Source organism: Dunckerocampus dactyliophorus, chromosome 5, assembly GCF_027744805.1.
Source record: "Dunckerocampus dactyliophorus isolate RoL2022-P2 chromosome 5, RoL_Ddac_1.1, whole genome shotgun sequence".
NCBI lineage: Eukaryota > Metazoa > Chordata > Actinopteri > Syngnathiformes > Syngnathidae > Dunckerocampus > Dunckerocampus dactyliophorus.
In genome coordinates, this window is record NC_072823.1 from 6,549,658 (window position 1) to 6,566,064 (window position 16,407).

General features: G+C 40.9%; 1 protein-coding gene across 3 annotated transcripts in view; it reads right to left on the reverse strand.

The window, feature by feature from the left end:
* Window positions 1-2,890: 2,890 nt before the first annotated feature.
* Window positions 2,891-16,407, reverse strand: part of btbd11b (BTB (POZ) domain containing 11b) — an 87,293-nt gene continuing 73,776 nt past the window's right edge. Inside the window, exons 7-18 of one of the 3 annotated variants that reach the window (XR_008570333.1) lie at window positions 16,280-16,381; window positions 15,409-15,502; window positions 15,114-15,249; window positions 11,834-12,054; window positions 11,566-11,744; window positions 9,134-9,239; window positions 8,748-8,850; window positions 7,340-7,421; window positions 7,175-7,243; window positions 5,052-5,165; window positions 4,696-4,974; window positions 2,891-3,540 (exon numbers count right to left, since the gene is read on the reverse strand). Coding sequence is in view for 2 of the 3 variants with exons in the window: in XM_054775505.1 (XP_054631480.1) it covers window positions 4,765-4,974; window positions 5,052-5,165; window positions 7,175-7,243; window positions 7,340-7,421; window positions 8,748-8,850; window positions 9,134-9,239; window positions 11,566-11,744; window positions 11,834-12,054; window positions 15,114-15,249; window positions 15,409-15,502; window positions 16,280-16,381 (1,416 nt within the window). In the remaining variant the exon portion in view is untranslated. Of the gene's footprint in view, window positions 4,975-5,051; window positions 5,166-7,174; window positions 7,244-7,339; window positions 7,422-8,747; window positions 8,851-9,133; window positions 9,240-11,565; window positions 11,745-11,833; window positions 12,055-15,113; window positions 15,250-15,408; window positions 15,503-16,279; window positions 16,382-16,407 lie in introns of all 3 variants that reach the window. The other 2 variants (XM_054775505.1, XM_054775506.1) reach the window with 2 other exon arrangements.

The following is a 16,407-nucleotide window of genomic DNA, read 5'->3' on the forward strand; positions in this document are numbered from 1 at the left end:
CCCTTCAAAGTGTGCGGCTAAAACACATGGCTGTTGTACTGCCAGCCAACTTTTTTGTTGTTCCAAAGGGAGAAGAGCGCCTGTGCATGACAACAAGGCCAGCATGAAGGGGCTCGCGCTGGGGGCAGAGTTACGAGGGCAAACACGCTCTGATTTTCTCCCATTCAACAAGACGCTGGAAAGTGTTAAGAAGCAAGCAAACCACAAAGTAATGAAGCGGGGAATCCAAGACTCTGAATTCAAGTGGAAACTGTAGCCCATAATCCAAATTAATCTGATTATTGATTGAAAATTCCCAGCGTATAAATAAGAAGTGGTGTATAAGGAGTGTATGTACAGTACATGCACCTCAGGATTCCATGCAGTCCGTATGCTGCATTGTCTCGGTGAGCTGTAACCATAGCAACTTCTTAACAATGGCTGACACCCCTGCCCTCACTGTTTCTGTCCCAGACACACTCGCTGCAAATGCCATGGCAGTGAAAGTGGGGAAAGTACGCCATCATTAAGTTTTTGCCACATTCTCAGATGATTAATAAAACCTGTACGTTAAATATTGTGTATGATGCTTGCATTTTCCTTTGCCAGTCTCTCATTCGCTACAGCCTGACCACACACATTATTCACTCTTTGGGGGCGGGGGCTGGAGAACAAGGACAAGCCTGTTCCCACTGCCGGCCCCACTTCTCGATTGTTTCTATTCTGTCTCACGACAGTTAATAACAGGTATGTGTTTCTTTTAGGCGACTCACTGGTGAGAACACAGGACAGGAAATCAGTGATGATCCTGTGGCGCCTACTGCTCCTCTGAGGCCTTTCTGCACGGTATCTGGGGATGCTGTGATGTATTAACCAGCAGACATATCTACTGTGTAAAAATCTTTCTCAATACCCTAATCCATTCGCCATCCTTCCGCTTATCTGACGTCAGGGCGCCTCTCCCCAGCTACTTCATCCAGCTTTTCCCGGTGGATCCCGAGGTGTTACAAGGCCATTTGTGAGACAGTCTCTCCAGCGTGTCCTGAGTCGGTCCCCGAGGCCTCAAACCGGTTGGACATGCCCTGAACACCTTCCCAGGGAGGAGACCGGGAGGCATCCTGACCAGATGCCAGGATGACAGTGCTTCTCACTTTATCTCTAAGGGAGAGCCCAGCCACCCTACAGAGAAAACTAATTTCAGCCATTTGTATGCACAATCTTGTCCTTTTGGTCACTACCCAAAGCTCATGACCATAGGTGAGAGTTGGAACATAGATCGACTGGTAAATTAAGAGCTTTGCCTTTCGGCTCAGCTCCCTCTTCACCACGATGGACCGATGCAGAGTCCGCATCACTGCAGAAGCCGCACCAATCCGCCTGTCAATCTTGCGTTCCCTCCTTCCCTCACTCGTGAACAAGACCCATTTTATTTTAATTTCTTTGGCTTATCAAGGGGCAGCAGTCTCAGTAGTGAAGCCCAGACCTCCCGGTCTCCAGCCACCTCTTCCAGTTCCACCGGGAGGACTCCAAGACGTTCCCAGGCTGGAGGAATTATATATAATTATATCTGCAATCTCTTTCTTTCGGTCACAGCCCAAAGCTCATGACCATATATGAGGGTGGGAACATAGATCGACTGATAAATTGAGAGCTTTGCCTTCCAGATCAGCTCTATCCTCACCACAGCGGTCCTGTACAATGGCCGCATTACTTCAAACTCTGCACCGATACGCTTGTCGATTTCACGCTCCAACCTTCCCTCACTGGTAAACAAGACCCCGAGTTACTTGAACTCCTCCACCTGGGGCAAGACTTCAATCCCAACCTGGAGGGTGCAATCCAACCTTTTCTGACTGACAACCAAAACCTCAGATTTGGAGGTGCTGATTCGCATCCCAGAAGCTTCACAATCAACTGCAAAATGCCATCAGGCCATCAGGACCACAACGTCCGCAAATAGCAGAGACGAGATCCTAAGATCCTCAAACCTGGACCCCCTCGATGCCTTGGATGCGCCTGGAAATTCTGTCCATAAAAATTATGAATTGGTGACCAAGAGCAGCCTTGACGGAGGCCAATGTTCACCGGGAACAGGCTCAACTTATTGAGAGGTTTCAATATGTTTTGACTAATAAAACAGTGATCATTAATGAATTTCTGAAAAACCACAATATACTGAGCGAGCATGAATTGAACAGCGCTATTGCAAGGGACGATTGTATTAGAGCCCTCTAAACATGAAATAACACCCATAAAGTCACCTTTATACTCCTATTACCCCGTCTATAGGTGACATAATAAGACCTAATTGTCACACCCTGGGTGTTTGTCAGCGTGACAGCTTGCTTATGTTCATCTTTTATGCATTAGTTCCGGTTCTGTGCTCGCATTTTGTAGTTACTTCCTGTTCTGTTCTGTTCAGTTTCCATTCCCCTTTATTTTCCTGCTCCGTCGCACCTGCTTCTCATTTCATGTTTATTTAGATTAGCCGGTGCGGTCTCTCCTGCTGCATTGTCAATGTCTATGTTGTATCCCGGCCGCTGCATAGCAGTCGTTATTATCAAAATATACTTTTACCTGCATTTGCGTCCTGCTCTCTGCGTCCTCAGGGTCGTTGCCACAACGCCACTAAGCCTAAACATGACATGAATAAGCCATTTAAAACATAAAGAAGACTCATGCGTGTTGCTATAAATGTGGTCCCTGGTGGAGATGAGTGGTGGGTGGACAGGAAGTGACATTGAGTTTTAGCTTGGGTTAACTCAAACCTGCAATAAAAGCCTGTTGTTCTGGCAAACTGTAATCATGCTGTCTCATCACGTTTCCTTTCAGTGTGGCCCTAACACTGTCACGGCTGTGTGATCCACGACCAAATTAAACCACTTCCCAACTGTGGTGTAACCTTTCAGGAGTTGATAACCAAAATGTAACATCAATCGGACTAAAAGTGTTGCTTTTCCTTTTCTACTCGGAGGCAGAGACAGTAGAGTACATTAATAATACTCTTTATGGGGGGAAGATAACAAGTCACACACATACACGGCATGTAGTTTCACAATTCCTGGAACACGGCTGACAGCATCTCCGTCGGAGGACTGAACACACCTCGAGCCTCTCACATGGAATGACAACACCGTTGGAGTGTTACACATTTAGTGACCCATGCTGATGACAAATCAATTTGCACTCAATAATCACTCTTAGACAAAGCAAAAGCAGCTGCTTAATAGAATCCTACACTCACTTTCCCTTTGACATGCAACACTTACACATTAGCTTTTACAGCAACGGTAAGACACATGAGAAAACATCTGTTATGTACAGTGACTTACATTATTGATAGCTCTGTTTTTTTATCAACAATATTTACACAGCAGTGAAGAAACCAAAGCTCTACTTTTCCACATAAAACATGATGGGCGCCACTCGCCAGGTTACAGGTCTGTTATTTGGCTTTAAAGAGTAATTCTCCGAAGCGACAATGATGATGTTTGCAGTAATCACAACATTGGACATCAACGACTCCTCCTCGCAGCCTGGGAAGGATCATCAGTGGGTTATCTGTTTAGAAAAAGCTTGTTAAATGTTTCATCGCATGTATGAAACACAGTAAACTCCTGATGAAAATGTTAAGGCCAGTTGAAAAATTGCAAGAATTTATGTTTTGCACTGTTGGATCTTAAGGAGGTTCTAAGTAGAACTTCAAAATGCAAAAAGAAGACATGGGTGTGAGGCAAAACAATTTTTGAGTAAGCAATTTAAACTTCTGCAAACATTCTGGGGGTCATGAAACAAAAAAGTCAAGTGGTAGACCCAAAAAAATGTCACCGGCCCTGAGCTGGAGGATACGATTGGCTGTTCATCAAGACACAGGACTATCCTCGGCCCAAATGCAGGTTGTTACTGGTCCCGAGTGCAGTCCAATAACCATCAGATGACATCTACGAGAGAAGGGTTTTCAGAACAAAAAACGTCTTCAAAGGCCTCGTCTCCTTCAACGCCACAAAATTGCCCGTTTTGGGATTTGCACAAGATCACCAAACATGGGACATTGAAAGGTGGAAGACATTTGTATTCTCTGATGACGGTCCTGGCATGACAAGGAGATCCCACCTTGACATGTTTTCCACCCGGCACAGTGGAGGGGGTGCCTTCATGATCTGGGCTGCTTTTTCTTTCAATGGAACAATGGAGCTTCAGGTTGTGCAGGGGCGTCAAATAGCAGCTGGCTATGTGGAAATGTTACAGGGGTCATCCCTCATGACTGAAGGCCCTCGTCTCTGTGGTAATGGCTGGCTTTTCAACAGGACAACGCTGCAGTTCAAGAACATTTGGGGATGGATGGTAAGAGAATTTTACAAAAATGGACATCAATTCCAGACAGACTTTGGGGATTTTGGGTTTTTTTTTAGCTATGGTCTTAAAGTTACGATCAGATGAAGAACAGCCTATTTCACTTTACTGGTTGTTTGTGGTAAATTGCTCACTCAAACACTTTTTTGTCTCACTTCCATTTGTTCTTTTAGCATTTTGAAGCTCTACTTAGAACCTCCTTCAGATCCAACAGTGCAAAATGTAAATTCTTGCAGTTTTTCAACTGGTCTTAAAATTCTGATAAGGAGTGCATATCAGCGATTAGACGAGAAACAGTAATGTGTTATTGTAAAGTATAGCTATTTGATGGCTGTCACTGATGGACCAACAAGGACGACATACGTTTCACAGCCCATTCATTTCTTCCAGTTTTTTATTGCAAAGATCCTCCATTCCACCGTATCCGTCAGTTTAGACGATGGATCCCTTGGAGGAGGACAGGTGGATGGACTGGATGCGGACAGCCAGAGTTTTTTCCAGGCTCTGCAGGATGTCACAGCTCGGGCTATCCGGGGGTACGTCGTACAGCAGCTGTTTGAAAGGCTCGAGTTCTATGAGCATGACCATGTTCTTTAGGAAGTAGCCCTCAATGTAGGACGCCAAGTCGGGAGCGTCCAGAAACTGTGTGGCGACAGCGAGACATGAGCTGAAATGGCGTCAAAATGGCAAACGAGAAAAAGCTGCCGTCTTGTTTTCACCTTGGTGTGGTTGTAGACCTCCACGCAAGTCTCTGTGTTGATGTTCTTTGAGCAGATAATCTCACAGTGCCTCTGCAATGCCTCCAACTGGAAGAACTTGGATGCGGACAGAAGCTGCAATAAAAAGTTCAAACGTGATACAGTTGGATCTGGATGTACAGTGTATGTATGGACAGTTTAATCGACTGTAGGAATCACAGCCGATGTATGCAGAGTACTTCCATAGCAGGGGACAATTGGCATATAGTAATCCCTCGTTTATCGCTGTTAATAGATAGAAAATCAGCCATTTAGGACATAAATAAAACTCGTGCTCACGTGTGTCGCAGAAAATGTGTTTTGGGTTACGGACGCAACAGTAGCCCGTGTTATTTTTATGACTGTTATTGTTACGATTATTATGTCATTATTGTGCCTGTTGTGAGATCATTTAAACCTGCAATAAAAAGCCTGTGCCTCCGCTTGTTCTGGTGCTTGTCTCACCGAACATTAAAGTAACATTACTGTCACCTATTACAGTAATGTGAATAAAAACAAAAAACAATTAGCGCCCAACACTCACAATTACGAGTGCGCCTGAACGCCTCATGGCGTGAGGAGAACGGAGCAGAAAGGAGACAGAGCATGAAGTAACTAATTTATTTCATTAATTACGTTAAATGTTTTTGTGTAATTAACGCATGCGCACCAGAGCAAGCACGCCTCTGTTATGACGGCAGGCGGGGCCGTCGCCACGAGCACAGTGGGGCGTCCTCACACAGTCACACAGACCCTGACGCTGTTTTATAACTTCATTCACTTCCAACACCATACAAAGTATGTATCTCCAACTAACAGACGTTTCAAGTCTGTTCAACCTTTCTCATTCTCATTAAAAGAACGAGAGATGCATTCAGGGACACTCTGATAAAATAAAAATTACCTAAATAAAAGTGTAAAAAATAACTAAAAATAAGGAAATATAAAAATGACTTAACCTCCTAAGACCCGAACTCTTGCAAGGCATGCATTTTTATTTTCTCTTTGATATTTAGGCTAATTGGGACCTGATGAGTGTAAAAACAAAGAATTATCTTTTTACATGATGTAGTTTCTGAGAAAAATGATGTCCGCATATGTGGACATTTGTTTTAAATTTGAGTGAACACAATAACGTCACAATTGAGTAATGATGTGCAAAGCTTTATTTGCTGCCTGAACACAGCAGCATTTTTTCCGAGTGCAAAAAGAAAATTCAAAGCAACAACTTGTGCCCCTTTCCGCAAGTCATATGAAGTGCTGCTATCAGTTGCAGGAGGACAGATATAAAACAAGTAAACCTTCAAAAATATTTTTCATTGCTACTGTTGAACTATTCATTTCAATTTCTGAACATGGTGTGAAACGTGAAACTTGCACACCAAAAGTGCTCCAACATTTTTTCCCCTTGGGAAAATGTGATGTCCACACATGTGGACGCCAAGTCGTAGGAGGTTAAATAAAAGTGTTAAAAAATAATTAAAAAGAAATACTAATAAAAATGGTTTAAATAAAAAATGGGTCACGACTAAATGACCATTGAAAAATGTGAGAACCGCTGCCCTAGGGAACATATTTATAGCAACACACACGAGCACAAGTCTTATTTATGCCTTAAATGGCTTATTTACTCTTATTATGCCGACTATATTGGGTAATAGGAGTGTAAGGGTAACTATAGGGATGTTAGATCATATCTAGAGGGCTCTAATAATGTTAAAAAGCATATTTAGAAGGTCCTAAATAGGTTTTCTATGCCTGAACTACGAAAACATTCCATTTATGAATAAAGAATCATCATCAGTCATCATTGAACTGTTCCTTAGCCATGTCGTAACACTCCATCATGCTTCACACATGATGCGCTACGCTATGAGCTGTTTCTTTCCTTTTCCATACTTCTCGTCACACGTTGATTCTTGTGCAAAGAATTTGATTCCAGGAACATCGGAAGCTTCTTTAGATGTTTTCTGTCTAATCTGGCCTCTCTGTGCATGAATGTAACCAGTGCTTTGCACCTGGTTGGGAACGCTCTCTATTTACAATCACAAAGGCGAGATTTTACAAAACTGTTAAAAGACAATTTGCCAGAAGATTAAACTAACCTCCATAACATCAGGGTTCCTAATGTGGAGCGCTTCTGTTCCCCCGAAGTAGAGATACTGCATCACCAGCTGAGAAGGAGATTGGCACAGTTTATTGCGACGCATGAATCCATACAGCACGCTGTTTTATCTAATGGCATTCACATTCAAGTCGCAATGCATTACCTGAAAGATGTGGTATTTCACATGGCTTATTTCAATGCAGGTGTTTTCACCACAAGGCCGGTTTGCTAGAAGAGTTTTGAACCTTCACAAAAAGACATCGAGGGGGGTTGATGTGAAAACTAGGAAGAACTTTGGAAAGATGAGATTTAATTCACTTAAAGCAGGGGTGTCCAAAGTGACGCCCGCTGGCCATTTGCCTGTGGCATATTCTAAAAATATAATTTAACAACAAAACTAAAAAAAAAAAAAAAAGACATGGCAAGAGGGAAAATGGAAAAAGCAGCAGTCATTGTACAAGAATAATGTCAAAATATTAAGAAAAAAGATCTAATATTATGAGAATAATGTTGTAATATTATGAGGAAAAGTGACATCCTTTCAATAACATAAACTTGAAATATTAAAGAAAGATGTTTTTTTTTAAACATCGGAATATGAAAAAACAAACAAAACAGAATATAAAATTGTAACTGGTGGAAAATTAGGTTGCGGAAAAATGTATAATAAAAACTAAAAATATTAAGGGAATGACATCATAGTATTATGAAAATAACATTATTTTTGTAGCATAAAGTTGAAATATTAAAGAAAGACTTTTTTATGTTGACTTGCTATGAAAAACAAAGAAAACAGCAAAAAAAGTTGTATTTTGTAGAAAATTAGACTGTGAAAAAATTTCTAATATTATGGGAATACAGTCAAAATATTAAGAGAATAAAGTAATACTATGAGGGAAAATAACTTTATTTAGGAGCATAAGCTTGAAATACGAAATAAATACTTTTTTTTAACCTAATAGTATGTAAAAACAAACAAAACAGCATATAGAGTTGTAATTTGTGGAAAATTAGTTTGTAGAAAAACTTCAAATATTATGGAAATAAAGTCAAAATATTACGAGAAAAATCAACAAATTAATTCTCTCACAAGAAAAAAACCCTGCATCATTCTGAGTGTATATAAATAATGTCATTTTAATAGCATGGAGTTGAAACATATAATATTAATATTAATACAATATTAATAAATAAATATAAATATTAATATTAATAAAAATTGAAAATTGGGTTGGGGAAATTGGGAAAAATAGAGCAAAAAGGCAGATTGTGAAGCGAAAAAGCTGAAATGTTGATACTAGTAACTAATAATAACAAAAAGCTTTGTCTTGAAATAGACATACTGTATAACAAACATTTTTATTTAGCCTTTTTACCAACCTGCATCTTATGATTTTTCAGTTTGGACACCACTGTATTAAGGTATTAATAATTTGATGTATGTAACACTCATAGTGCATTCAGTCACCAGTCACTTTATGCGAGGAATTACGTAAACAGAAGCGACCCCTTCACAACTACTAAACATAAAACACATGATAAAATACAAAACACTTCCTGCTGAACTGTACCTGTTGGAGGCTGTGAAGAGCAGGACTTTATGGGCATAAAAAGGTTTCCCCTCCACCAGAAAGGTCACATCTGACATCTCTTTATTGTTGAGGAAGTGAGGATCTATGAGATACAAATGCGGTTTATTTCTGATGCTCTGTAAAACACACACGTCCCACTCATGTGCAACTGCCATGAGTAATTAATGCTTTACCTCCTATCCCAGACCACAAGAGGGTGCTCTCTCCCTCTAATTAAGCGTTCATAACGGTTAACAATACATTTGGGATTTGGAATTGCACACCCTTAGCGCCGTTTCATTGTTGTTGTTGTTTTTTTTAATTCCATGCTGATGCACAGTTGTGCTCAGCATCAAATAGCATCTCTTGAACAAACCCAGTCTCACCGAGCCGTGACGACTGCTTGCGCTTGAGCTCTGCCAGTTTGGGGATGGGATAGGGCCCGTAACACTGCGTGAAGATTGCTGACAGCTGCTGGCTGATCACTTCATTCTGACAAAAACACACACAATTCAGCATTTCATTTCACACATACAAAATAGTGTCAAACGCATATCAGATATATTTGACACCTATGGTTCCTAAGAGATGAGTGGAAAGTGGAACACTGCGAAAAGGAAAAAATCAAAACAGGTATAATCTGACAGTTATTCCCACTTCTCCTGTGTGTGGGTTTGCCAAAGCAGAAGGGGAAAGAAGGAGCAGTGTAATTCGCAACAACCGACCCCCCCCAACCCACCCCCCTCCCGTGTGCAGTCAGGCTGTTTGCTCTTAATGAAGCGTGACACCAGCAAAAGGCTTGTATCCACCAGGAATAAATAGGTGTCTACAATGCAGAAGAGACGGATGGATGGAATCAACATACTGTATAACGGCAGGCACACACTAGGCCAGTCGTACCGCGCTTGGGCCCTCCTCACACCTAAACCGCGGCACGTTCGGCAAGTGCGAATGCTCTGATCTGCGTCTATGACTATGAATTTCTTACAAGGCCATTTCTGACAAGCATATAAATATCAACCCATTCAACTTGAATATCGATGTTATCAGGTTTCTTTTTACATGACTACACTTGATGAGATGACTACTTTTGAAAAGTTTGCTGCCTCAAAGTTGGTGTTACTTTTTTCAAACCTGTATTTTGTGAACGCAGGTAAACAGGATGTAGCTAAAAGTGCTCTTATTTTGAAGGCTGGAAGTGTGTTGTGTGACTTGAGACGGTCCCTTGACTGCTGCGAACAGAAACGTACTGTACAAATGATAAACTTGCATAACGGTAGCATAACTTTCACTTTGACACAATTTTTTTGCTTTTGTGACAGCTCATACATCGAAACAAATGTACCACGACATAAACAACACAAAAAAGGTCTGTTTTACAGCAAAATAACAATTTATTTATCAATATAATGCCATCACCTATTTACAATTTACACATCTGGAACTGTGCGCATGCACACGTGTGTGTGTTAAAATTTCCCTACAATGCGTAACCTTCTGCAGGCTTACACTCCTCCATGCTCCACTTCCTCCTTGCTGTCGAGTGTGTTAATACATGCAAATGAGCCGTGTAGAGCTCTTATCAAGTGCACTTCTGCCACCCTGTGGCTGTTTTTATGGCTTAAAACTGCAGTGACAGTGACATGCGCTAGTATGCAGTTGCGTCATCACCTCTTTTTGTCTCCCGTGCAAAAAAAACGTAAAAGATGTATAAATACGTCTTTGGGATCAGGCGTTCGGGTTTGTAAAAACGTATAAATACGTCTTTGGTATGAATGAGTTAATCATGTTGATGGTGCACCCTACTTTGCATGACATAATTGTGTTGCAAATCAGCCGACCGGCACGCTTTTTAGCCGCTTGTTCTTCGCTAGTGCTCGCCGGCCTCTTCTTCGTTGGTGTTCGCGGCGATTTCTTCCGGTCGGCAAAGTGTGCATTGAATCTAGAAATCAAAATAAAAACATTCCAACGATCCTGGGAGAATTGGAATGTCAGTTCCGGTTCCCATCGATGCTCGAGACTCGCTACTCCAACCTTACTCGTGACTACACTTGTGCTTAACATGTGTCATTTCATTAATGCAAGTAATTAAAAACATCCTACACTACAGTATTTCCAATAGAAATAAAATGCAAAGACTCAAAATAATCCAAAAGTCAACCCGACTGCACCTCCGCTCACATGCGACTACAGTAGAGTGCTTCATATGTGTCATTTAATTCATGTCATTGCTCCTCTCACAAGTTCTGAATGATAACCTAAACACCTTATAACAAAGCAGTAAGACTCAAAATAATCCAGAAACTAAACCCGCAGCGCACTCGCTCACCTGCGACTACATTCTACTGTGATTACAATCTTAGTATGTGCCATTTAATTAATGCAACACCCCTCCTCTTGCAAGCAATGAATGACAGCTACCAGCTCAGACAAAAAAAAAAAAATCAGATCGAGTCAAAACAAAACCGGAAATAATCCAATAAGACTATAATGCAGCGCAGGAAACTGCTGAAAATCAGCCGCCTACTGAGCAGGCCAGAGCTATTTGAAGTCTTTTCCTGTTTAATAAATAAATACAAATGCAAATCAGGGAAACTGGAGTAATACAACAGTGAAGAAGTGATGGGACAAGCAAACAGGTACAGTGTATCATCATATCTCTGACGAGCAATGCTTTCGATGAGAAGCTTCGATTGGAGTTTTACAGTAGTTATTAGTTGAGGCTCACTGATCACTGATACCCTTGTGAAAGGGTATACAGAGCGAGAGCGAGAGAGAGAGAGAGAGAGAGAGAGCGCATAAGCGTGACAGCTTGTACCTTGCTGGCTCTGAGGATCTGGAACATGAGAGGCAGGCCGTGTGTGATAAGCTCCTCCGTGTACTCTTCCTCTTCAATGCAGCTGAATTCTTTGAGAAGACCCTGGATGAGCGGTCGGCGGTGCTGGTAGAAACAAGTGCGCAGCGACTCCAGCCAAGTGTGCAACGTCCACGGCACCCCTGGGAAAGAGAAGGAGACGTACCAACAGAGCAAATCCACTTGTGATATCACCAAAAAAATAATCCATTGTAATGTTGATGGAACTAACCGAGGCTCCGTATGTCGATGGTGATGTCGACATGCCCGTGTTCTGAACTGTGATACATGGCTTCCTTGAGAGCTTTCAGTTTGGCCTTCCCTGTTCTGATCAGGTCCGTCTCAGATGAGCTTCTCCCCTCCAGCTCCGAGCCTTCTGCCAGAATCTCTTCTAGGGATAAGACGTCCCCTTTCCCCTTTTCTGTGTGAGACAGCAGCTTACGAAAGACATTTCTGAAAAAGAACCCCCCCCCAAAAAAAGTATATTGAAGAGCGGTGTACATGCTTTTGTGTAACTATAATAACAATTGCATAAAGTAGTTTGTCATTTTTTGTTTGTTTTTTATCAGTAACAAAGTATGCTGAGCTTATGTCATCAAATAAAGTCATTCATTCCGAACAGCAGATGTACAATTGATGTACAGGTGTCCCTTGCCGCTTTGCGGCCCGAATTTCTCGGCTTCACTCGATCGCGGTTTTTCAAAAATATCTAAATTAATAAATCGTGCTCTTATGTGGTTAAATACGGCCTATTATCTGTCAAAAAATATGCACATTGAAGCAAATTTTTCCATATTTTTGCCTAAAATAAGCATTTTCAAGCACAAAAATATAAAACATTAAGAAGACGCATTCAAAGACTCTCTGGATGATATGTGGTATTCTACACGGGTAAAAAGGTGTCAGTAATGTTACTGAAATGAACACAAACGGCAGACTTGATCGCCGGAGGAACAGGCTTTTATTGCAGCGTTGAATGATCTCACAACAGAGCAAATAATCTGTAATACAAATCCCTAATAAAACACGGGCCACTGTTGCTGCAGTAACCCACACCAAGATAAAACTCCCCCGACGTCACTTCCTCTCGACATGCCACTCAGCTCCCCTAGGGAACACATTTATATCAACACACACTAGCATGAGCCTTATTTATGTCCTAAATGACTTATTTACTCTGATTATGCCTACCATATTGGGTAATCGGAGTGTAAATGTGACGACAGGGGTGTTATTTCATGTCTAGGGGGCTCTGATAATGGGAAAAACCTTATTTAGATTTCGTTTTGCTGTTGTTGTTTTTTTATATTCCAAATATTTCTACTTTCTTCTTAAATAATCTTATTTTTTAATAAAATTAACATTTTCTTTTTGTAATATTATGACTTTATTTCCATAGTATAACTTTTCCCGCAACCTAATTTTCCAAAAATGCCAATTTTATTTTGTTTTGTTTGTTCCTCATAACATTAAGACTTTAAAAAATACTGTGGCCTTAAAAAGGCGGTTCATGCTCACCTAATTTTCCAAAAATTTAAACTTTATTCATTGTTTTGCTTGTTTTTCATAATATCAAGACTTAGCTTATTTTCAACTTCATGCTGTTAAAATAACGTAATTTTTCCTCATAATGTTATGACGTTATTCTCATAAAATTACAACATTTTCTCGTTAGATTACAACTTTTTTCTGTTAATGTTTTGACTTTATTCTTGTAAAATGACTGCTCATTTTTCAATTTTTTTGCTGTTGTTTTTTAAATTTTTTTTTCTCATTATATTATATTTTCAGAATGTGCCGCGAGCCAATAAAAAAACAGCCGCGTGCTGCATTTGGACACCCTGAGGTAGCGCAACTACAAGGATAAAAGCAAGAAGTTACTCTCTTCGTATTAATGTTTCATTTACTTCTTGCATTTAATCTTTTTATGACTGTATTTCATAACCATCATGCGTTCTCCGACAAATAGCGTACACATTAAAGTGGACTTCATCTATGTGAGCTTGAGCATGGTATGAAGAATAACAAGATGTACGAACAACAGAAGTTCCGTCACAGAATATTAATCATCTAATGACTCGCACAAGGTGTAAATTCGATGGTGCTGTATACTGCTGAGCTTGACTTTATGGGGTGGATGCAATTACTGTATATCGCGCACACAAAGAAGGAGCAACGGTTCTTTTTTTACTTGAGAGTGTGGAATGTCCACTGAATGTAGAAGCGATGTTTTTGTTGGTATCATACATCAGAGGTGTTCCGACTGTTTCCACCGAGAGCCGCACACTGAAAAATGAAAGGGTGCAATGGACGCTTTGATATTTTGTAAATGCTCATAAATTATATACACAGTGGTGTGAAATAATCTTTCCCCCCTTCGTGGTTCTTTTTTTTTTTTTGCATGTTTGTCACACTTACTGTAAATGTTTTAGATCATCAAAGACATTCAAATGTTAGTCAATGACAACACAACTGAACACAAAATGCAATTTTTAAATGAAACTTTTTATTATTATGGGAGAATTAAAAAAATCCAAACCTACATGACCTGGTGTGAAAAAGTGATTCCCCCCTGTTAAAACATAATTTAACGGAGATTAATTGAGATCTATCGGTCTGTAAAAGGCTATAAAACCATTCCTAAAGCTTTGGGACTCCAGCAAACCACAGTGAGAGCCATTATCCTCAAATAGTGAAAACATGGAACAGTGGTGAACCTTTTAGGAGTGGCCGGCCAGCCAAAATGACCCCAAGAGCGCAGCGATGACTCATCCAAGAGGTCACAAAAGACCCCGCAACAACATCCAAAGAACTGCAGGCATCACTTGCCACCATAAGAAAGACACTGGGCAAAAACGGCCTGCATAGCAGAGATCCAAGACGAAAACCAATGCTGAACAAACAGAACATTAAGGCTCGTGTCAATTTTGCCAGAAAGCATTTTGATGATCCCCAAGACCTTTGGGAAAATACTTTGTGGTCTTGCAACACAAAAGCTGAACTTTTTGGAAGGTTTTTTCCATTTCTGATGTTTTTATTTTATTATCCAACAATTTTAACTTTCTCCTTGTACATTTTCTTCTCGTAATTATGACTTTATTCCCATAATATTTCCAGTTTTTTTTCATAACATTATTCCACAACTTAATTTTCCAAAAATTACAACTTCATTTGTTGTTTTTTTTCTCATGATTTTGCAACTTTTAAAAAAGAACGTTTCTGTCTTTAATATTTTGACGTTATCCTACTAAAATGATCGTTCCTCAATATTATGATGCTTTTCTCGTAAAATTACGTCTTTTTCTTGTTAGATGACAACTTTGTTCTCTTGACATTTTTACTTTATTCTTGTAAAATTACTGCTGATTTTTTCCCCCATTTTTTCTGTTGTTTGCTGTTTTTCAAATGATATTTGTAGAATGTTCCGCGGGCCAATAAAAAAACGGCCGTGGGCTGCAAACGGCCGCACTTTGAACACCCCTGCCATGCATGTAAGTAAAAGTGTGCATCACCTGTGGCCGTGTGCAGCTGCCAGGCTGTAAGAGTTCATGTCTCCCTGTGGCGCGGTGGATATTCCATTGCGGTACATGGTTCCCACCATGGGGTCGGCCCCCCGCTCCAGCAGCAGGCTCACCAGTTCAAAGTTACCTGCGCATGAAAAGCAATCATGCACATGTGCAATGCAATACAAATAGAATGCGGGCAAGGCAAGCCACAATGTCCCTGCCAGCCCTGAGGAAAAATATCCCTCTCTAAGACGTAGAGCCAAAGATGGAGCTGGTTAGAAGCTAATTTGGTCGTGCGTACCTGCAGCAGCAGCCAGCTGCAGCGGGGTCTCAGTGTAGTTCTCCATGCCGTCTTGCAGTGATCCCTCCACATTGGCTTTGGCATCCAGCAGCAGCTACGGAGTGCAGGTGGGGACACAGAATGGGAAGGCAGAAGACTTAGTGTGGTGACTTTGAGCTTCTCTCACCTAAGACTCAGTTAATGAATGTTTGATTCTTCATTTAGGATACAGGCTGCCTTGGAATTAATTGTGTAGCTGCAGCCAGCTGCCACTCACTATCTTTAGCTAAGCACACCAACTAGAAATAGGCAGACAGTCCGCCAAAGAAAAGCTTGAAGAGATCTACCCAGTATCTACAGATTAATGAAAGATAATTACTGCCCTTTCCACAATAAAATATACATAACGTCGTTCCTCCAAACCAATGCGCAGACATCTATTTTTCTGTTTTGTAAGTCAGAAAATATCTTACACACTATGGCATATGCTGTCTTTATACACTAACAAGTTTTGCAAGGAAAATGATCTCGCGATGCAACGCATTTTTAAACACATCCTCAGAGATCAAAACACAGGGCACACGGTTTAATGATTTTCATATCAAATTAAATTACATAAATCCCAGTGCGCACATCATTTAGAGGGCACACTCAATTAGTTAAATGAGTTCGATTACAATTAGTCCGCAGTTTCACCTTCTAATTCACTTAATGGAGTCTGATCCATTTGGTAAAATCGAATCGACCGTCCCGATTGTTCACAAAAACCACTCGACCAGAACCCTTCTGGACCAGGTGAAAGTGGAAATAAAGAGACAGAGCACAACAATGATGACCAAGCACAGTGAGAAGTCATGAGAACATTGACAGATGAGTGAGAGGACGTCACTACCTGCACCACAGGCACATGTCCGTGTGACACAGCAAAAGTGAGGGGCGTCGCCTGGCGCGTTTCGGGAAAGACTGAGTGGTGCTTGTGCACCGAGTTTGGCACCTGGGGAAGGGACACAAGTGGGGGTT